At 39.0% G+C, this 22,846-nt stretch overlaps 2 protein-coding genes across 2 annotated transcripts; both read right to left on the reverse strand.

Annotated features, from left to right (window-relative positions):
• Positions 1-11: 11 nt before the first annotated feature.
• Positions 12-7,231, reverse strand: crispld1b (cysteine-rich secretory protein LCCL domain containing 1b). The gene is made up of 14 exons (XM_030774169.1): positions 6,974-7,231; positions 4,472-4,590; positions 4,011-4,143; positions 3,510-3,625; positions 3,308-3,408; positions 2,748-2,909; positions 1,734-1,794; positions 1,582-1,648; positions 1,280-1,410; positions 1,135-1,178; positions 940-1,012; positions 755-824; positions 384-517; positions 12-63 (listed from the first exon to the last, which is right to left on the reverse strand). Exons 1-14 carry the CDS (start codon positions 7,229-7,231, stop codon positions 12-14), a joined length of 1,521 nt encoding a protein of 506 aa, XP_030630029.1.
• A 7,325-nt stretch (positions 7,232-14,556) lies between these two features.
• Positions 14,557-17,297, reverse strand: pi15b (peptidase inhibitor 15b). Its single transcript, XM_030775681.1, has 5 exons — positions 17,031-17,297; positions 15,771-15,889; positions 15,355-15,487; positions 15,145-15,260; positions 14,557-14,692 (listed from the first exon to the last, which is right to left on the reverse strand). The coding sequence occupies exons 1-5, from the start codon at positions 17,295-17,297 to the stop codon at positions 14,557-14,559; spliced, it is 771 nt and encodes a 256-aa protein (XP_030631541.1).
• Between the last annotated feature and the right edge of the window lie 5,549 nt (positions 17,298-22,846).

A 22,846-nucleotide genomic window follows, 5' to 3' on the forward strand; every position in this document is an offset into this window, starting at 1 on the left:
GGAATGTGGCTTCAAATGACCGCAAACACTCGGAAGGCTTTGCCTCCTGTAGGGTTCTGTAAGCTAGAGGGAAGAGTGAAGACCCAGTATTAACCCGGATTCAGCAAATCACTGAGACACATCATTCATGCATGACTAATCATCCTTATGTCATCGTTTTAAAGAGGTGGTCGATTTTTTGATCCAGAGAGAGCCTCCATGTCTGCAGGCCACCCAGTCAAGCAAAAAAAAAAAGATTCGGTTATTGGATGGGCATTACACATTTAATAAGGGGGGATTCAGAGACTGCTCCAGTGATAACATACAAAATAAATGGTATAGTAAATCGTTAGCATAGACCCCTTTTCGGGGTCACGTTAGGATGCTGCCGTGTGACTTGGTACCTTTCTGAGGTAATCCCGTTCTGGTGAGAGCCTCTGTAATGTCTCCGCTTATCCACGGGCATCACATCCAGGTAACCTCCCGAGTGGTTCTGAATGACACCAGCATGGATGGCTGCTCGACATACGCTGGACTTCTGCTCAGAGCCAAAGAGAAGAAAAGGAGAGGTTTTCAAAACAGAGCATTAACTGAGTTTTGTCTTTATACCAAGTTAGAAATGTAATTTAATAATGTGATGATTATAGAAAAGATGATACATCTGTTTGTGTGTTACCTCACAAACAGATGGCCTTTTCCTTTACGAATTATTGGGTTTCATATTCATGTTTATCTAAATAAGTGAGAATAATTTGCTTCAGAAAAACAGACTTACATCTGCATAGTAACGTGTTCCAATAACTCGGGCATAACTGTCATACAGGCAGTTCCGAGGACAAAACAACCTGGTGAGGGAAAAAAAAAAAAGTTTCAGGGTTGTATGTTCATATTCCTTACCTCTTTACTGAGAACAATAGCAGCAGAACAGAATGGTTGCAGAATGGTTATAGAACTATTTACCTTGGACAATGTCTGACAGGTTTCTTGAATGGGCAGAATTGGGCCACAGTGGTCTCACAAGTAATAGCTTTTACTGAAAGGATACAAACCGCAAACTCCCTTAATAATGTTAAAATCTGATAAATTACTGAAAAATGACTTCATTATTCTACATTATAAATAAGATTTAACAGATGGGTAATATATAGCACAGACCTGGCACATTTGATACTGTGAAGGCATTAGCACTCTGATTCTTCCTGTGGAGAATGACAGAATGAAGGTGAGAATTGTGTAACATATCCCCATACAGACATGCCAACCAGGCATGCCAACCCGGGAGGTCTAACATTAGCCTTACCCGAGAGACTGAACACCGTTTTTGTAGGACTTTGTGAAGCGTTGCTTTCTGCCAACTCTGGTGATATCCAGCCAACCGCCATCATTGTCAATAATCCCCGCATGTAGCGCTGCCCCACAGATACTGGATTGCTGAAAAATGAATCATAAAAGTACAAGAGACAATCCTGGATTGACTTTTGATGCAGCCATCTAATGAGTTGTAACATCTGCCAAGGAAAATCTGAGATGGGTCATGAAAAGGTTAGCTCCATGTTCCATTTGGCAGCACAATCTGTAACAATGGGCCCTGTTTTCGCTTACCATATCAAAATGTCCTGTCCCAATCACTTTCCCATATCTGTTCAAGCAACCAGGAGGACATTCGTACCTGTAAAAGGAAACTTTAGGGTCAGTTTTTGTCCAAAACAAATTGAGTAACAAATATAGGACATACTGACAAGGGGATAACTTACCTATTACAGGTTGTTCCTTTACACTGATCTCTTAACTTTGTATCACATTCCACCTGCTGAGCTACAAAAGAAGAAAAAAATCCTTTGAATGAACTACCAGATTCAACTGATTCTATGTTTGTGGTAGAGACTCTGAGTTACTTATGAATATCCCCTTCTCATTTCCTGTGCACTCATTCAATGCCCTGAACAGTGTCACGCTGGTCATAAATGTTAATAATGCAACGACTGATATTTTAGAGTTAAATTCTGCAAGCAACACAAGCGCCTGTTATTAACCTAAAAAACACATTTTGAATGTTTGAAAACGGCCGAGTTTGGGCATTCCACCGCTGGAGCCGACCTTGATTTTTAGAGTGGGCCTCAAAGTAAAGAGGAAACCGTTTTAAAGCCGCAGATTCAAACTCTCCCCCACAGGTCAACACACAGAGTGGAGGGATCAGTGAAATAAAAAACAGCCATGTCAAAAAGCACAAACTCACAGATCTCTCTGACACTACACAGTTCAGTCACACTATACCTCCAGATGGATTGTTTCAGAACTGCTCTCTGAGGCTGGAAACGCTTGCATCCATAAAAGATGAGGCGGGCACATTTCAGTCCTCTCTAACGTAGGTAGCCTACTACAGGTTGCCATTCTCTGTAGCTTTTACCCCATGTCAAAGGAAACGCGGTGTATGTGGATTGATTGATAGACATACTGCAATCACTAATTCCGGATCTGAAATTTCATCCCTTGATTGGGTATCGTTAAAACACCTTGAGAAAATCAGGGTCGGACACGCTGGACACATTTTTGGACTCTTATTTTCATATCTAAATACATATTGGGAATACGGGCACACTGAAGAATTCGGATACCATCAGAAAGGAGTTTCTCCAGTTTAGCTTCCTAATGTCTTCTCCAGGAGCGGACGTGAACAAAAGGGAGCTATGCTGGAGTAATGACACAGAACTAGTCAACATTACGTCATCTATCTATCCATCAACATGAAATGAGTGATGAATTCTTACACATCTGCAGCGTGCTGACGACTTCATTCCTGTCCACAGTGTCACTGGGAGACAGCGTGGGAGACTGTGCCCTGGGTTGCGGTTCCTGGCTCCGAGGTGCCTCTGGCTCAACATAATTGGTCTCCTCTGTTTCTGGCATGTAACGTCGGTCATATCCATCATCTGAACACAGAGAGAAAACAGGAGAAACGGTGGTTTTGAAAAGACATTGTAAAATAAATGGGTGCATGAGGACTAATAAATCTCGATTGGCTTTGACAGAGACGCAGCTCCAATGGTTCTCACATCAGTCCTGGTGTACTAATATGGAGACTCACGTCTTGAGTTATCAAGAACCTTCCTACAAACTTGGAAAATGTGCTCTAGACCACCATACAAATCTCCTGAAGACAATAAAACAGTAAGCTACTTGTCATGCCTTTTAACTTGATTAATGGAGAAATCTTCCATTACACTCTCCACTGCAATGCTGCCTGCAGTGATGATAATGATGATGAAGATTATGATGACGACGGCGATGATGATGATGGTATGAGAAATGTTTTCTCATTGCAGCGTACCTTTATAACATAGGTTATCTCTGCAGCCTCCTCCATAGCTAGCTGGACAGGCTGAGCAAGGGGTCCCATGTTTGTAAGGTGCATGTCCCCACCAGTTACCACTAACAAAAAAATCCAACAAGAATTTACAACAAATGTACCATCTAATGAGACATGCTAAGTATTCCAAAAAACAAAAGTGAAAACTAACAAGTTAGCTTACGGGGGTGAGTAATTGCAGACGAGGTAGACCGCTTTGGCCCAAATCATGCCCCACACGTTCATGTTATAACACACGTTGATGGCACATCCAATGCGATTGCTTGTTGCCCAGACTAACTGAAAATAAATCATTACACATCACAAGGTAAAGCTCTGCTTTATGTCTGCTAATCAAACTTGAACTTGAAACAAACAGACCATTAACATTGAGATGATGAAGAATTTAGAATTTTAACCTGTGCCAGGTGATAGATGGGATATTTATTCATGAGTATCTTATATTCATAGGTCAACGCAGAGCTCTACATTTACCTGAATATAGCATGTACTCAGATTCTCTAAGAATTTTACTCCTAGGCTAACAATGTACCGGAGGATTGCAACAGAACTCTTTCAAACAGCTATAAGCGTTCTCTCTGGACTTGACAATGATAGCATGAACTCCATTCAAAGTGAACAATGCAGAGCTGATTATATGAAAAAGTTATAGGGGAAAGTTTACCTGTGTGTAGTGTGTGCAGACAGGCCCAGAGCATCTGTAGGGGCAGTGGGGATTACACTCCTGTGGATACGGGTAGCTGAAATCTCTTACCTCGTCATACCACGCTTGGACATGAAAGGTCGGTGGTCTGTCTCTGTTTTAGAGCAATGTCAGGGTTCAGAGTGCACGACAACAACAGCACTAGTTAATTCTCTTTCTGGTAGAGCCACTGAAACCTCTTTTTTTTTTGCCATCTTAAGGATGGATTGCATGTGTGAAGATCTCAGAACAAACATCAGTTGTAATTGATACATAATAACTCAACCTTCTAATGAAGGCTTCTTTCAGTGCGGCTTCTCTACAGGAGTATGTTCACTCACTGCTATAAGAACTCAAACCTGGCCTGTTTTGCAAATGCCTAACCGAAACAACGTAAATCTGTCCTGACTAAGTTTCTATATTTGCTATTAGCCTTAACACACCTGCCCCAATGTGCACCAAGATTCTGCCCGATCTGAGTGAGAAGGTGGGCGGGTCCATGTTCCCAAAGGCAAGTGTGGGCCCAGTTCTCTGCACTCCTCTCCAGCTCCGTGTCCCAAACCTTTGTCAACCGAAGAGAAAAAAAGTTAATTTATCACATTTATGCATTAATACAAAAAGCTCATTAAGGTCAGTGTTTGAGCAAACACAGGGCTCTTTCAACAAACGTGAATATAAGCTGGTATCTAACATTAGCCTGGCACACTGATATGTATAAATCAAACCTGACACATTCCTATATAACTACAATTTTGATTAAATATATAATGAACAAAAATCTATCTAAACATTCCCATTTAAACTGGATAATTAAGAAAATTTTCTCTGATGGGAAGTCAAGCCCCCTTCAGTCAAGAAACACATGACATTACAAAACTTCTCAGGGGCAACACACAGGACCTCCACAAAAGTTTTTGGAATGTTAGATACAGTTTTTCCCTTTGTGCGTCAGTTCATATCTTTTTGGCCAGTGCAACTACTTGATAGTAATCTGTAAGTGGGCAAATTGAGGTTAAAAGCTGTAATGTATTTGTGCATCGGTAGTTTCAGACAAAGAAACTAAGAGCTTTATTCAAGACCTCAACAGGTATACACGGATTGCTCTTAAATTGTTTTGAATAAAAGAATAACAGCGGTGTAATACTGTTCTGCAGGCTTTCTGCTTATTTCAAGAACAGATCAGGGTTAACTGAAAATTACAAATGTGCTGTTAGCTGCCCTGTGCTAATTTGTTCCATATGTGAGCAGATGGCATTCCATTCCAGCAGCCCTCTACAATGGCCATTCTCTGGGTCCCAACTGAGCACAGGCAAAAGCTGATACTTCCACCCGCCTTACTAACCGAACTGGCATAAAAATACATTTTATTTCAAAGCACAAATATATTTCTCTGTGTACTAAGACTTGCATAGAACTGTTACTTTATTGTTTTTTTCCTGTCAGAGAATCTTAAAAAATCTCATGAATGTGTTTTCTGACAACTGTCTGTCTTTCTGACATACAGTACTACTCAAAAATTTAGATAACAGACCATACAGGTAACAAACGATGACTGTCTTCCCACATCTTTCAAAATACTGCCTTGCCATTGTTTATTTGTTGTAACAGCTCATTGGCAATTATGCCAGCCATCTGGGTCCTTTCCAGCAGAGATATACATCCTGTTCAACCTCCTTCACTTCCTGTCCAGAGTAATTACCCAGATGACTACAGGGTGAATGGAGGTGACCACTGTCCCTTAGCAGGGGCTCACACAAAGACATACTGTTCAAATATCCAGGGGAGGTCGAGTTCACACACACACACACACACACACACACACACACACACACACACATACACACACACACACACGCAGACAAATGATTTTAACAGTCTCAACTGGCCACAGATGGCATCAGCTTTAAGGAAATGTCTTGACAATGCTCTTCCTTTAAGCGTAAAATTTGCTTTTATTTCAAGTTGGCAAGTTTTTTTTTCTAATACAGAGTAAACCCTTTATTTTTTTTAGTTTGATTGATCTTCAGGCAACTAGTCCCAAGAAATTACCCCACAAACCCCATTAAATACAAAAACCCATGAGAGGCTTCAAACTAAAACACAAAGAACACATTGCATGAGCCAGATGGATTGTGGATTTAATATTGAACATGACTGACGTGTAAGCAAGATATGGACGCAAAGTAGTTTTGGGCAGCGGCCCCTCTGCATCAGAACAGGTACCACAGAGACACCGTACCAAACCTGGCATGGTACCTGTGCATATTTTTAGTCCAAATGCAAACATCTTTACACATTTCCAGTCAAAATGAAAACACACATCTGACGTGCAGGTACATATAAAATGTCCATTGCAGCTGACTATGTTGTGATGGTAAGAGACTGACACAGACTCATCTGATAACAGACATGTCTTTCTGGCTGAGCCTCACTACTCAGTCCTATAAAAATAAGGAGATTGGCTGGCTGCCATGTACAGTAGGGTAGCCACAATTTGTGGGTTAGGAGGAGGCTGTTTTTTGGCTACTCTGACAGGCTAAACTGTTTGCTGTAAACCACAAACTTGTCTGTAGTTCAATGTTGACATCCTTCTGTTTAAGTGTGAAGTGCACTTCAGATATAATGGGGCAAAACACATGCACCAGTTTGTTTTTTGCAGGTGAAGGCTATATAACACATAGGTAGGGAACAACAAGAAAAAAACGGAATACTTACCACTCATGTAACAAGAAAAACAATGCACTGCATTACTAAAGAACAATGATATATCACAAAACTGTAATGTGCCACCAGCCTAATTAGTAAAATTTAAGATTTTAACTTGATTTTCTTTTTTTCTCTTTTACCATCAATAAGCACATGACTGTTTCTCACATGAATTAGATCATAACTGATAAACTTTTTTTTAAGGCTGGTATGTAGATGTATCAACTATATATACTTACCATGTATTCCATATTTGAGGCTGGGGGGTAAACTTGCCCCCTTAGTTTGTTATGCAGGTCGAGGATAAGCTGCATGTCACTTTGCGAGATCGCCCTCTTGCCACGTGACTTCGACGCCCACCACTCTTCATCCTTATCCATGTACTTCTCCAGCATAGCCTCCAAGTGGGTGGCATTGGGGATCACCATGGAGACCACTGTTTGGATAGCCACAAGCAACACAGTGCCACCAAACAGGTCTTGATGTGTATGCTTCATGATAAGATGTAAGTCAGACTTCTGAGATAAAATCCAAAACAAAATATCTCTTTAGTCTGAGAGGAAAGTATCGAAAGAAATCATATTAGACAACATGATTGAAAAAATGGTCATATTAATTGCTCCGTTTTAGTAATCACTGTTATATGCAACGAAGACGCAGCATGCGGCAGTCTACACTTGCGCATCTGTGCATTCATGTCCACCAACTTGCTAGTTCTCGCCAAATCTGAGTTATAATAATCGCATGACTGTGCATTAGACAAGTTCTTTCATGTTGCTGCATCGACCGATTTTTCACAACTAAGCTGATTATTTCCCACCAGAGAAAGACTTACGTATGCTTTCTGTCAAGCACATGCAATATTTCATACGTTTGAGTCTTTCACAAAACCCGCACACTAAAAACCTGAATTATTATTATTTTTTGACACATCTTACTAGGAGTCGCTATGAATCGCCCCCCCCCCCCTTTTTTTTTTGTTCTCTTTAACTTTTTTTTCAAAACTTGCAAAAATAATTCGATTTAAAGTTTGATTGGTCGGTCAATTAAAGTTTGCAGAGTTGTACAGATATCTGTTCAGTAATACCGCCCACGAGCCGCTATTTCGCGGATCCAAAATTGTCACCATACAGACGAGGCTATCATTAACCTAGTTCACCCAGATTATGTTTACCTTTCCGTTTGGTCCTGTTTTATTTATCGATAGTCAGGTTTGACGTTAAGTGCTTGCCAGTCCCAATTTCAGTGACTTCTTGTTGCACAAATGTCGGCTATCTGAGGAACTGACCAATTACACGTCCTTCGATAAGCGCTCATTAGTTTGACTGCAAAACACAAAAGACGTTTTAAGGTTTCAGAAAGAATAAGCTGCGGCTCCAGTTGATTTTGGAGTCCTTAGAAGGCACATTAAGAAGTCTATATGTGGTAGAGGTACCCTCTTGCTTTATACCCTAAATTTGGGTTCAGGGAGGCGTAACATTGCAAACCACTCCCCCCTTTGAGGTTGCGTTCAGGTTGTATCCTACCTCAGTGCAGTGAACAAACCCACTCTTTGACAAGCAGTATTTTTCCCAGCATCGAATGTTCACTTTATGATTTCTGCTGAGGAATTTACCGCTGAAGCCTCGTCAGTATCATCTGTAAAACGTCCTTATATCCGTATGAATCATGGGAGGTTTCCTCACAGATCTCTCATGAAGCATAAACAAAGGACATGAGTTGACTCAAATATTTCAGAAACTGACGACATCAAAAAAAGATTCCACACCTCCACTCATATTGTCAGTTGTGAAGTTTCATTTTATCGCGCACTGAAGAATTTGACTGAGGTACTTTTGACAGTGTGGCATGTGCGGCACCTGAACTCGTGCCTGTTTATTTACTCAGCTCATGGATACTGAACATGACCAAAATCATCAGCTTTTCATCCAGTGGATACTGATGTCCGTGTGGGTGTTGCTACTGTAACAGTAACCACCTCTGTAAGCAGAATTCCCCCAGCAGTCAAACCACAATACACTAATTCATATGATTCACCAACGCTGCAGGTTTTTTACACGCGACTTTTATGCATTACAGAAATACAGACGGCAAGTTTAAAAATAACATCAAAACTAAAACACACAACCGTAAAAGACTTGAGGAAACATATGTTTTTAATAGATCTGTGAAATGTCCATAACTGAATAATGATAGAGAGGCACAATTGTAATTTAAAATATAGTTTGCATGCCCTGCAATAACATGTATTACATACGTGCAAAAAACTTTCAAATGTTCAAATTTTATGATTAAAGCTTTAACTCAGGGTCTCCAAATCTTTCTGTCATCATGAAATCTCTTTGTCAGCCAAATGAATGATGGATTTAAATTGGTGTTATTAGGCATAACATAAAGCATTTCATGGTGGAGCATACACTGTAATGTGAATACCATACTGCTGAGGAAAATACTTCGTTTGAAATGGTCATCATGGTTACGGCACAGATTCATCAACATCTGTGTTTACAGTGAGTGCCATAGTAAGAATTTTAGATGTTTGTTACCATGCTTTTGCAGAGTGAAGAGAGGCTGGTATATCAACACAAATTAAAGTCAGGTATTATAACATGTGGCTGCACCATCAGTATTTTGCTGTCAACAAACAGAGAAAAAGAGCCTCAGACTTTCAACATTTATGTGTGAAGTAAAATATGAAAAATAAAAGTGCGTTGGTATTTGCAAACCTGATGACAATTCATTGGATTTCAAAAGTAAGTGATATTTCACAGTAACCTAAATCATCTAGATGTAAACTGAAAGACTGAGATACGAGATTTAAAAAAAAAAAAACGACAAATGACAGCCGGTTTTGGCAAACAGGATTAGAGTAAGGAATGTCTGGAGGTGTAAGTTTATTGTGTAAGAAAATGTCACCAGTGGTCTGTTAGGCAAAAGACCAGTGTGTTTTTCAATGTCATGTTTCACCCCCTAGTGTTCACAGTGATCCACCACAGGCTTATTTGAAAAGACATAAGTGCCCAGTCATTAGCACAAAGTGAAGGAATCCAGGCGGTTCTTCCAAGTACGTGGTTTGGTGACTAACCGGAATAAGTTAATTCAGAGCAAGTAGTAAACCTCCTAACAGAAGAGCCCTATGGCTTCATTCTCTTAGCAAAACAAAGCTATAGGGCTCCTCTATTAGGAGGTTTACTACTTACTCTGAGTTAATTTACCCGGGTTATTCACTAAACCACATACTTGGAATACCCTCCAGGAATCCTACTCTTCCTTTGCCCTCATACTTACAAAAAGAGGTTATGTTTTGTTTTTTGTTGTTGTTTTTTTGTTGTTGTTGAAGAGGAAAGCGTAAAAGTTCAATTTAATTAAAGTGGAGTTTTTATTTCACCAAACCATACTTATTAGATGATGGTTTAATAAAGTTCAACATATTCTGCCATCATAGGCCAAATATTTTTAGCTGATAATCATAATAAAGCGAAAAATTAAGAAAGTTTATTTCTAGTCCATTCTTATGGGTCTTTTGTGACCTCAGCAACTGTGTTACGTCCAAATACTCACTCACTCACTCACTCACTCATTCACTCACTCACTTTCAAAACTGCTTATCCTAATTAGGGTTGCGGGGAGTGCTGGAGCCTATCCCAGTGTTCACTGGGCGAAAGGCAGGGAAACACCCTGGACACCAGTCCCTCGCAGGGCAAGTACTTACACCATTGATTAAAATCATTAAGAATGTGTTAATCACTTGATTTAAACCAGGTGCATGGAAAAGCTACCAAGAACTGGGGAAAGTTGTTGGAAATGGATCTAAAAACACTGAATTGGCTAACAAAAACCAACACCAGATGGCAGTGTTGACTAAGGTTATATATAAAAGGCCTCTGAAGCTAAAACGGTTTCCTCCACAGACAAATAAAAAAATAAAATTGTATTTCTTCTTAATGGCAATGACTGACTTGCATTGAGGTCCATGGCACTCAACTGGAAAATTTATTTTGTCATTATTTCTGGTCCATTCCATTAACGATTTCAGGGGTCTCTTTTCTTTTTAATAAAAACGAAAAATATCCTGAAGTCTTAAACAGAACATATTACTATCTGAAACTGATACGTCTGTCAACAGCAAATGCAATTTGACATATTGTATCTTGGTTAAAAAGCCAATGCTTCAGAGCAGGAGTACAGCTTTACATTTCAGAGCAGCTGCAGGAACAGTTAGTGTAGCGGTATTGACCTATATTTTGTTGAGAAAGCAGAACTAATATAGAATTGTTATTCTGCTGAAGGTTTATTTTTCAGTTGTGATACCCTCAGATGGGATACCAATACTGAGGGTCTGTAAAGTTATGAAAATAAGAGCAATGTTTGTCTCTGCCAGAATAAATACATATCTGATTTGCCCCTTTCTTGTGGTCTAGGCTTGATCAACATTCAGAAATGTGAAGTTTTTATTCATCCCAATTAGTCTTGCTCAGAGATCCCACTTTTTCCTCGGAATGTTTCTCAAGATGTCAGCGTTTCCAAAGCAGACACATGGCAAGTTCTGTTGGGTAAATCAGTTGGAGAAGCGGAGTCATGCTGAAAGGCATGAATTAAAGTAATGACAGAGTTAGAGAGACAATAGTGTGAAACAAAAGCGGCATTAACGGAGAGGAAAGCTAAGCAGAGGAATGTTTCCAGGAAAATCTTGAGCAATTTGCCTGTGTATACTATGTGTTGCATACACAACCAATAATACTGACAGCTCTAACAGCTAAGAGTAAAAAACAAAACAAAAAAACACACACAACAATGTTAAACATCTGCCTAGGAAAAAATGACTGAATCGTGTGCTTTAAGGCATTCCGCTCAGTAAAAAAACAAACAAACAAAGGGATATCCTAACCATTGCAGTCTGTTAAAGTCACTTCCACTTTAAAGGAGCAAAGGAGCCTTTTCTTCCTTTACCATACCAGTTATGACTCTGTGCATTTTCCCCACATGTACAGGGCCTGTACTACAGGGTATTGGCAATCATAGAAATACACACTACACTACAGCCATACTGAAGCAATCTGTTAAAAAAAAAAAACAAAACTGTGTAAGCTAAAAAAAAAAAAAAAGAATCCACTGACAACTGTTACATACATGAACAATGTGGATGCATTTAAACATAGGAACACTTACAAAGAAAAGTTATGAAGAGCAGCTCTTTATTGATAATGGTTTTTAAAGCACCCATTGGTACAAGCACATATCCATGACATGGGAAAATTGACACTACTAAACCCAATAAGGAGAAAGACTCAGTGCATTGGGAGTCACCTGTTATTAGCTGATCATTTCATTAGAGGCCACTGAAGACACTTTCGGAAATAACACACCACTTGCATAATTTGGAGTGTTTTTTGGGGTTTTTTTTCCATGTATGATTAGCATATTTTTTTAGACAGAGCCGGCCTGACGCATTAGCGAACTAAGCAGACACCAGAGGCCCCCTAAGAACGCTTGAAGAGAGCTTGAATTTTTTTTTTTTTTTAACAAAATCGCAGTACTGTGTTAACGGGCAGGCTAGCTAATGCTACCGGTTTAATCAACTCCCGTTGCCTCTGTCAGAGCCGGTGTCACGTTCATGCGCATGCGCACTGTGACGGACGTTAACTGTATTTGTATTCAAGCACAGTCATGTTAGGTGACAGTCCTCTCTTCTACGTTGATGGAAAAACCAGCCAAAAAGTAATGTCACAAAAAAGGACACATCGTTCTGGTTATATAGGTTATTTTATTTTAACCGCACTTGATTGTTGTTCTTATGACGGAGTATAGGGCCACATTGGGGGGGGGGGGGGTAACCTGAGATTTCGAGAAGGTCGTAATAATACGAGAGCAAAGTCATAATATTACGATATAAAGTCGTAATTTTATGAGAAAGGGTCATAATATTACAAGAATAAAATTGTAATTTTAAGCTACGTTACTTTAGACCGGAAATATCAGAAGAGCAGCCTGCCGCCTGTGTTAAAATGAGGAATGAAACTGTAAACTTGTGTTTGCTCAACAAACAAAACCACATTTATCAAACGTTTAATGATAAGATGATTAAGTAAAGTTACCTGTTGACTGGCAGGCACGAATATTATGACTTCTTTTACTCAATTATGACTTTATTCTCGTAACATTATGACCTTACTCTCAAAATCTCAGAATTTATTTCCCTCAGTGTGGCCCTAACACTCCGTCTTATGTTCTGCATATTTGCGCGTCGCAAATTTTTTAAACCAGAAGCAATTAAAGTGGTTAACTTATTTACAGTAGATGCATTGTCTGCTGGTTTATTTTGTTATTTTTCAGTAAACCACGTTCAGTATGCCACTTAGTGCTGTGTCACCCCAGACCACTCATGTAAGTTTGCTATCTTTTAAGATTAAAAACCATACAAGGGTAAAAACATGCTGAACAGGCTGACATTGATATGATGTAAGCAACACAGCTACAATTAATAAAATAGATAATGTGTGTGTTAGATTTATAGTAGGTGTGCGAATGATCAAGCATTGACAATAGTCAACAGTATTATTGGCCGTGGGGAGCCCCCAAATCAAATTCTGCTTAGGGCCCCATAAAGGCTTGGGCCGGCCTTGTTTTTAGAGGTGCGACCACACCGCTACCACCTGCTGGGAACATACACAGTGCTAAATCAAAACTGTAAACAAGGGCTCAATGAAGTCATTTCCTATTTTAGCAGGCATTCCTACTTAAAAATCGCAAATCCTCTGCTGTAGAAGAAAAGGTTACGCAGGAATATATGGGAAATTATGTTATTCTTTCTTGACCAAAAGTCCTTCACACAAATCAGTTCACTTTGAGGGCATGAGGTTTAATAATAATAAAAAAAGAAATGTGTAATATATGCTCCTTTTAAGCTTATGAATATGTTCCACTTGAAAAAATAAACCATTCATGAAGGTTTGTGGTATATGTGCTGTATATGCTGCTTGTGCAGGTGTAAAAAAACATCCCATCTTCAGTACAAGATGACTTTAAGAACATATATATAAATGTCTTATTTAAATGCTTATCAAATTCTGCACACCACTTTTCAGCCACTGGGGCAATGACCTTATGAGAAAACACAGTAAATAATCATTGTCAGCATCAGTAACAATTAGAATGCACCTCCATCTCTGAGGATGGAAAAAACAGTGCCTGATTTTTTAACCCATAGCTTAATAGAAGAGTACTAAAAACACAGAATATTTTTTCTAACAACCAGTATAAAACACATGGAAACATAGGATAGTAAAATTACAACGAATGACACGGATCATAAAGTTGCTTTAAGTTGTTCTGTGTGGTGAGGTAGATGGACTGAGTTCCATCTTCAAAAAGATATCTTTTCATTAAGCCAAACAAAAAGTACAGTCTGTTTAACATTGAAGCACCTTGGAAAACCCCAATATTCCATGAATGTTGTAAACTGACCAGAAGTAGTCTATGTTGACCATTACAGGATAGAACATGTAATATGTGCACCAAGATGAAAACTGCCTAAAATCTGCCTAAAACTGTAACCAAATGTTTATCAAGAGCATCAATATGATGATCTATACAAACAAAGTCATTTTGGGGACGTACAAAATTAGCACCTTTGGAAGAATTGACCAAACTGTTGGTATGTCTCTTTACCTAAGAAAATATAAAATAAAATTATGTGTATATAGTCAAAACATATTGCTGTACAAAACTATTCAAATTATATGACACATATAACTGACGATATAGTAACTTTGTTTGACTCTTAAATAAAAAAAAAACAAAACAAAAAACACTAACACAGGCTTTACTTAAACCAGTAAACGAAGTTTGAGTTAATGGCAGGGAAGCACATATTGTTGCTACATGATCCTCCATAGCTTGGCGGACAGGCAGAACAAGGCACACCAACTCTGTAAGGAGCCTCACCTATCCAGTTGCCCCTGAAAAACATTTTTTTTTCCCATGAAATGTTACTCATACTGTAAGTAACACAAACAATGTAATCACTGTTATTTTTTAACCTTTTGGATCCACAGAATCTGATCGTTCAGTCATTTTCACGGAACATGAATCAGTAGTTTAGAAAGCTACTGAATGCTTAAATGAACACAGCGTAAAATGCGCTTGTCCTTTAAAGAGTGCTGAACCATAAGCAGCATGATTGTATAAGCATTAAACCTCGTGTAGCATCAAAAGCATACAGAGAATAGGGAATCGTGATTATTCTGTAAACATTTACTTTGTTTTGTTTTTTTTGTTTTTTTTGCCAGTACGCATTTAATTGTTAAGCAATGGTCTCTGTCCAGCAAGAGAATGTTTTCTAAGTCATCTGATATGTAGAATCACACCTGTACAGTTTATTGTGTTCACATAAAGTCAAAAGTAAACTCACTTTGGCGAATAATTGCAGACAAGGTATGTGGCCTCCCTCCATATGGCGCCCCATACAAACATGTTGTAACACGTCTGAACAGCACATCCGACCCTGTTTGTCGTTGCCCACACCATCTGTGCCAGTTTAGAGATACAGTCATCAGTCTGAAGGACTACAGTCACACTGAACAATGTCATTCAATGGGTCACCCTTTGCAGTCAAATATACCTGTGTGTAATGTGTACACATGGGGCCATAGCAACGCATGGGACACCGCGGGTTGCAGTCCCGTGGGTATGGAAAGACATAATCCCTGACCTCGTCGTACCAAGGCTTCACCAACTGCAGAATGGAGCGGTAGCTGGTAACAACAGTGACATTATGAGTTCTTCACTCATCTCAGTGCAATTACCGCATAGGCAAATTCACCCGTCTTGAAACACATAACATTGAGAAGACTGACCATGTTGACAGGCCCTGCACCCTGAAATTATGTAATTTAATGCAACTTGAATGAGGAAAAGAGTGAACGGCAATCATTTTTAGGCTAACTTGCAGAACCTTACTATCAAAGCAAAAGTCACAAAAGCTCCTGTTCTCACATTCACGTACTATAATTCATATCGCAGTGTTATAGTACTTACTTGCCGGTACGAACCGAGAGGTTCTGGCCCAGGTACCTGAGTAGGTACGGTGGTCCGTGGTCCCAGATACAGGTAGCCGCCCAGGCCTCTGCGCTCCTGGCTAAACTCTCATCCCAAACCTACACATAAAGCAAATGAGTTTTCCAGAGCACATTCATGTAGATACGAATGTCTTAACAGCTGGTGTGAGTAGTAGCTAACAGTGAACCCAGTGAAACCAAAACACACTGAATCCATTTTTAGTCCAAACCAGCAGTAATATATCTGATGGGCCAAAACGAAAGGCTTGAAGACTGGTAGAGTTGAATCAGGTGTGTTTGTTCTGGGCTTAATGAAATATCCTGTGGAGTCCAGACCTGCTGCATTAAATTAACCTTTAAAAACACTTACTTTGTAAAAGAAATGTCAAATAACATGCACAGGTTACGTCATCAAGACACAGGGTCACTTCTAGCAGTGAATGAGTGTTGAGGTAATTTTCATTGTGCTAGCAGGCTGCAATAACCATACAGTTGTTACATTACTCAGTGGACAGGTCAGATAAGGTCATTCCCAAGCTGGTACTGGTCAGCTGTCCAGGATACAGCTAGCATGTTTAAATTTGTCTCATGTTAAATGCATTAGTCAGATATATTCTCACTGAAACATCATATTTACTTTAAATCAGAGGACCTAAACTACAGCCTGATTATGGTACATGACTGTCCTGTCTTGCTGGCCTTTTAAGGCAATATAACACCTGGCACAATCATATATTTTATTGTAGCACTTGAGAAAGCCCAGCAGAGGGACTACGTTCCTTCACATAAACGCTGGCCACGTTGGAGAGTCTCATCATTCTCACTCCTGATAACATAAATCTTCGAAAGTGGGTGTCCTGCTCTTTTACTTTTTTTTTTTTTATCAGTTTCAGTTTCAGTTACAGTTTACCATAGATCTTTAGAAGAACTGACCAGACGTGCTTTTAAATATGTTGTCAAAGGATTATGATCTAATTGACGCGATTTCCTTTGAAAACTCTTCGTAGAAGGCATAAGGCTGAGGTCGTTGAGTTCGGGACGATGGATATGGTCCAAGCCTCGTGCATTTGTAGGGAAATGGTTTAGCTAAAATGTCAGAGAACGAATACATTTTTTTATTCGCCACGAACCCATCGTCCCCTAAGTAACATAGGGTAACTTTGCTACAATCTCTAAAAAGTCAGGATTAGAGAAACATAAACAATATTTTAAAGCACAGTCTGTTATACGTTGGACTTACCATGAACTCCATATTGGCAGCAGGCGGAAAAACGTTGGCTCGTACTTTATTATGATAGTCTAGTATTGCAATCATGTCGCTTTGAGATATGTAGCGCTTTCGCCGTGATTTAGGGATAGATGCCGACCTCTGCTCTGCCAAAGACGAATCAATGACGGTGATGTTGGCTCTTGTGGATGTATCGGTTGCGTTTTTGACTACCCATCCACTTGCTCCAGTAGTCAAGAGTACAAGTAAGGCACCCATGAAAAATTTTATGCTGTTCATTCTCCGTATTAAGTGACAAGCACGCATCCGCCACGGACCCGCTGAAAACAAAATATTCATAGGAGACATGCCATATATAAAATAAACAAAGCTGTATGGACTGAGAAGTGGAGAACTCAACAGACGAATTCATCCCCTGTAATGTAGGAGTCGTTTTACTTATCGTAAGATAGGAAAAGCCAAACACCTAATCATGCAGAATTTTCACAGAAGGAAACAAAAATGCCAAGTTCATGGATCAGTCACTGAGATGGTGACTTACCTCTGTAAACATTAATAGTAAAGGTCTTCTCGAGCGCTGTAACCGGTGCTTCGTGGGTCGGCTGCTATGCTTTCACTCAATCTAACTTGTGGTTGGTCTCTCCCTTATCCAACAGGATCTCCCATTACTGTGGCTGAGTTCTGGTTTATATATCGGGCTGTAACACCGGGAATTCGTTCAAGGTACAGAGTCCCTCCCTTACTACCTGAAAAAAGACAATGTAAACAGTCAGTAAGACCTGTGATCCTATATTAATCACCTGTCTTTATCAGGATGGAGGAGAAAAGAATAAAAGATGAGAAACAGATGTATGATGAAGTAATCTCGGATTAAGCTCATAGACTCAAAATGTGCTTTGGGTATTTTCAGTCAAACATCATGAGATTAGGTTTGTTATAAAATCAGAGGATATGAGTGGATGTTTAAACAAAGTAAAGTAATTTAAAAATAAAAAAAACACAATTGTAGAGCAATAACAGTTAAAATGGAGAATAATTGGATTGAGATTGGGGCGTGGGGGTGGAGCGAGAGGTGACTGACAACCCCCCCCCCCTTTCAGTGGCTTATTCAGTGAAAGTTACAGGTGTCTTTCTCTTTCTACACTCTCATTAGATTTCCTACAGACAGTTCAGTGTTTGGATCCGGGGGTATCTTTGTCTAGCACACGTGAAGGACAGAGTGAGGGAGGCGGTCAGAAGCTCATGGTTTTCTTTGGCAGGTGGAGGCTGAGTAAGAGCAGCATGACGCAAATATAACCTTACTCCCTCATCTGCTCTCCTCCTTTTTCCCTGCAAAGCTCTGTCTGAAAGATTTCTTAGAAATCATATGAACTTTTAGATCTTGCATTCATTGAACAGACTTTGTCACAGAGCCATGAACTCTGACCAAGAGTCAAATGGACTGTAGTTTTCACATAACAATGACAGCGTTTATCTATTCGTGTCAAAATACCTAAACTAAGGAATAACTGGTACTTGAATTAAAACTCCTCAGCAAACTTAAACTGAATTTCTGAGTGAACTTTTGTAATTAAGGAGAAATTTTTATACTGCTTAGACCTGGGACTAGATGGGAACAAATAGAAGGGGACACATAAACAGAGGTTAAAGGTCAAAATAAAGAAGCTTATGAGCAGTCCATAGTCAGTGTCTGAATTCTATAACTTCCATTACCTTTAAAGTCAATGATAGTGCATCATATCCCAGAGATACTAATGTATCTGGAACAGATTCTCACGAAAAGTAAACAATCACTCTTATCAAGGATTTTGTTACCAGTGTTGAGCAAAGTATCCATACCTGAATCAGCCACTTTTAATATCTTAGCGTATGAAAAATGGAACCAATGATACATTGTACTGTGGATACACCAGATCATTGAAGTGATGTGTTTCAGTTTCGCTCCATGGCTTCACATAATGTATCATTTGAAAGGCATAAAAAAAAAAAAAACAATATTATTTGAAAAGCTTGCAGTTTCACATCTCCTGTTTGTGCAAATGCAATAAAAATTACGTAATAAAGGAAAGCTTTGGAGAAATCGGCCACATGAAGACAGGTCAATATCACTTGATTTAAACGCCACAAGGCAGCTCACGGATTTTATTTCATCTCTGCACAGTGTCATGACACCTTAATGGTAGAACCATGTGGGACATTTTTTTTCTTCACACAGAAACATATTTAACAGAGACAACTGATTCAAAATTAAGTCACACACACACAAAAAGAAAAACGCTACGCTTATCCATTCTGCCAGACCACACCTGTTTTATGTGTTCAGTTCTCCACCATGCGTTCAATCAAGAACGTTTGTTAAATTAGTGGAATTTTACTACTAACTGAGCTCTAAAGAAATCATCTTCAACTTAAATGAAATGTTCGCTTTATCTAAAACACAACTGCATGTTGTAATAATGGGACTTTTGGATGAGAAAGAGAGAGAGAGAGAGAGAGACAGAGAGGGAATGGATTCAGTCCAGCTGCAGTCTAGCTTTAGCAGCTGCATATGTGCTCCACCCTGTGATGTTCTTACACATTGGCAGGTCATTGGCACAGAATACGACTTCACTTCCCTCCACCAGCCTCAGGAGGTCATTTCTGACTCAGAAAAACTGCTAAAGGACAACCCTATAATCAACACACCAGCTCACTCAAGTCAATGACTTCTATGTCTAACCACTGTTTATATTTAAAAAAAAAAACCCAGAATAAATATAGTGCCCTGCACAGTTAACTTTAAATCTATGGCATTTTGAGTCATAAAAGTGAATGTTGTGTCGCACTGCAAAAATGTAAGATGTCGTTATTGAATACATGCTCAGTTTTTTAAATGATCCCTGCTGCAGCTGCCTTCATCTCTGGAACACAGAGGAATAAAATCATTCACATCCTCTGATGATATTATTTCCTTATTAATGTTAAACCTGTTACAAGAAGAGACAAGCAGGTTTCTGGCAAGGTATCTGATGACATATCCCTTCATATTAGATTAGAGATTCAGGGTCTGGCTCTGTTTGCACCCACACCTGTTGTTTGGGTCGTCTGTAATGTCACCTCTAAAGTAATGGTGACATTATGTAAGATGACCCATGCAGACACTGACATCACCAAACTGACGTCACCAAAAGTGAAGTAACAGAGAACGCGTTCTTTTATTAGGTCCTGCGACAATGAACCGTATTAGTATTACCTGTGACTTTGCAATAAAAGAGATCAATACATATAAAATCATGAAAAACTGTAAAACGTTTGGTCATAGGCACAATTTTAAATTAGAGGTGAAGAGGTCTTTAAAGTTGTTGTATAACTTGATGCAAGCCTGAGGAATAAAGGTTCCCTTGTTTGATTCTTGGTTCCTCTCATGGTTTCTTGCTGTCTTACTCAGTGGGTGCTTGTCCTTGCCACACTTGCCTGCGTAGGTTTGTGTATTGGTTGTCTGAACACCATACCCATAAATATGAGCTGAACTGAAAAAAAAAGAAAAAAAGTTAGATCCGTGTTTTTGCCTCTGATTTACTGTAACTTTTCTAGCTTGTGGAGAAATCAAAATTCATGTATATTGGCAATTTAAGAATTTATGAGCTAGTATCATTCTTTTCACTATAAGAAACCTTTCAAAACATATTCCTAAAAATATATGGGAAATATATATCATGCCTACACATCATGTTGAGAAATACCTTCATACTTTCACTATGACCAAAACAAGACAATCATTTGCATCACGTAGGAGTACGTATACTGACTTAAAAGAAAAAAAAAAAAACATCTGTCAAATAATCAAATCAGTAGTGGGGCAGATGTTAGCAATAACAGCAGATGTTTGGCAAAGACACGCGCACACACACACACACACACACACACACACACACACACAGACACATATGTACAAACACACACACACACACACACAATTCTACAGTGCTAACATTCAGCAAGTGTCCAATCATCTGGTTCCGTGAAATCTCACTTGACTTATGTTCCAAACTGTCCAACTGAAACACGCCCAAAAAATCCGTAGTTTTCTTTGGAGGCAATAAACAAGCAAGTGCACTGTTTTCTAATGTGTGTAAATGACAGAATGACAGAGAATGGACAGGTTGGCTATGTCAGCTATATGCTATATCATTAAATCACTCAAGTTGATTAAAAACTTTCAGATAAACCATTACTCATCTCCCCTCGTATAATAAGATTGCCTTCTCTGAAAGTGATATATTGATACACTATGTGGATCTACCGTACGTTAGCAAAGTATCATAAATGCCTTTGATCCTGAACCGTATCATACACAATGTGTTCTATCTATACAGTAGACAAGTATGACAATGTAATTTGGTTACATGCATTACCTATGTTACCCCTGTCTCTGGCAGAACCAGGAACATTTTTGTTAAGTATTTCGTGTGTGTGTTCATTCCTTTTTGTTTTACTGCTTGTACGACCACAAACTATTATCTATGCTCATGTGATCCAAATACTGCCATCCCCTGGATTCACTTCTTAAACATGCACAGCGCGCTATGATAAAAGGCTTTGCAGTTCCCATGTACACCTGCATAAATTCATGTTTTGGTTTTGATTTGTGTTCCAGTGCAGCTTTCTGCTAAATCCCAACATTAGGTACTTCTTTTTTTTTTCCATCGGTTGGCAGGAGGACAGAGTTTTCAGAGCTTGGCAAGAAGTTCTTGGGAGCTGGCGATCAACCAGCAGCGATGACCATGAGAATGTTGTTTCAGATTTTGGCCTGGACTTGCCTCAGACCTCACACTTTACTGGCCTGTGTGATACTCAAAGAAGCATGGTGTTGCAACCCACATGTAGCTGGTGGTATAGTAATTGTTATTAAAGTACAAATCAACACAAATGCATTTGAACAAACAATGAAGAAACAATACATTTGAAATAAAGTAAAAATGTCACTCGTGCATCCGTTGCAATTATCAGGGGGAAGTGACGTCACATTATTTCCATTTCATTTAAAATTATTTGAAATGTATGGTATTTAGTCCTCATATGATCACTATATATTATGCCGTGTGTGTGTGTGTGTATGTGTGTGTGTTTGTGTGTTTTTACTCTGTTACAGTATATCAAGTTGACAAGAATTTTATTTCTATGCCGTCTAAATCTTACCTAAAAATAAGATTAAAAAGATGATGTCAGCAACATAAATTGAATTTAGGGTCGTGGCAGTTGGCAAAACTTGAGAACATATCAGGCAGAGAACTTAATATGTGGGCGCTTTCTGTGACAAACATACAAAAAGTCACAAAGCATGTCAGCCAAAACAAACTCGTGCAGCTCGGCGTAAAACATCTGCTTGATCACATTTATCTAGACAGCACTGAAGCAAATAGGATCTCTTATTTTGATATATCGCTTCAGAGAATCAAAACACTGCCGACATCACTCAAGTCCTCATAGCCACTTTCTCATGAGAGCAAACAGTCATGTGCAGATAAAACAACCCTATGCACTATTACTCTTGTATATATGATAAAGATGATAAAGCAGTAATTGGATGTGATGGTAGTTCCTGGAATACCCAATCTTTCAGGCCAAATTCTCTGAATTTCAACTATTAAACATTATTATTTGTTAGATTAACCGCTAAATGAAAGACTCTCTGGCAGAACTCCAAATGCTTTTTTTTTCTTTCTTTTTTTCTTTTTTTTAATGCAAAAAAAGGTGTAATTAAAGATCATTTTCATCCTTGTGTGAGTCATGGAACAGAATTTTGCTGAGTGACTCAGAAAACCCAGATGCAAATTTCTAGAACATAA

The sequence above is a fragment of the Chanos chanos genome, chromosome 5 (assembly GCF_902362185.1).
Source record: "Chanos chanos chromosome 5, fChaCha1.1, whole genome shotgun sequence".
Taxonomy (NCBI): Eukaryota; Metazoa; Chordata; class Actinopteri; order Gonorynchiformes; family Chanidae; genus Chanos; species Chanos chanos.

Coding starts and splice junctions, on each gene's coding strand:
- crispld1b (XM_030774169.1), bottom strand. CDS start 7,231: ATGAAGCATACACATCAAGACCTGTTTGGTGGCACTGTGTTGCTTGTG. Junction 3,409..3,509: donor GTCTGCAATTACTCACCCCC/GTAAGCTAACTT, acceptor TTTTTTTGTTAG/TGGTAACTGGTGGGGACATG. Junction 64..383: donor AACGGGATTACCTCAGAAAG/GTACCAAGTCAC, acceptor TCTTCCCTCTAG/CTTACAGAACCCTACAGGAG.
- pi15b (XM_030775681.1), bottom strand. CDS start 17,297: ATGAACAGCATAAAATTTTTCATGGGTGCCTTACTTGTACTCTTGACT. Junction 15,261..15,354: donor TGTGTACACATTACACACAG/GTATATTTGACT, acceptor AAACTGGCACAG/ATGGTGTGGGCAACGACAAA. Junction 14,693..15,144: donor GTCTGCAATTATTCGCCAAA/GTGAGTTTACTT, acceptor AATGTTTTTCAG/GGGCAACTGGATAGGTGAGG.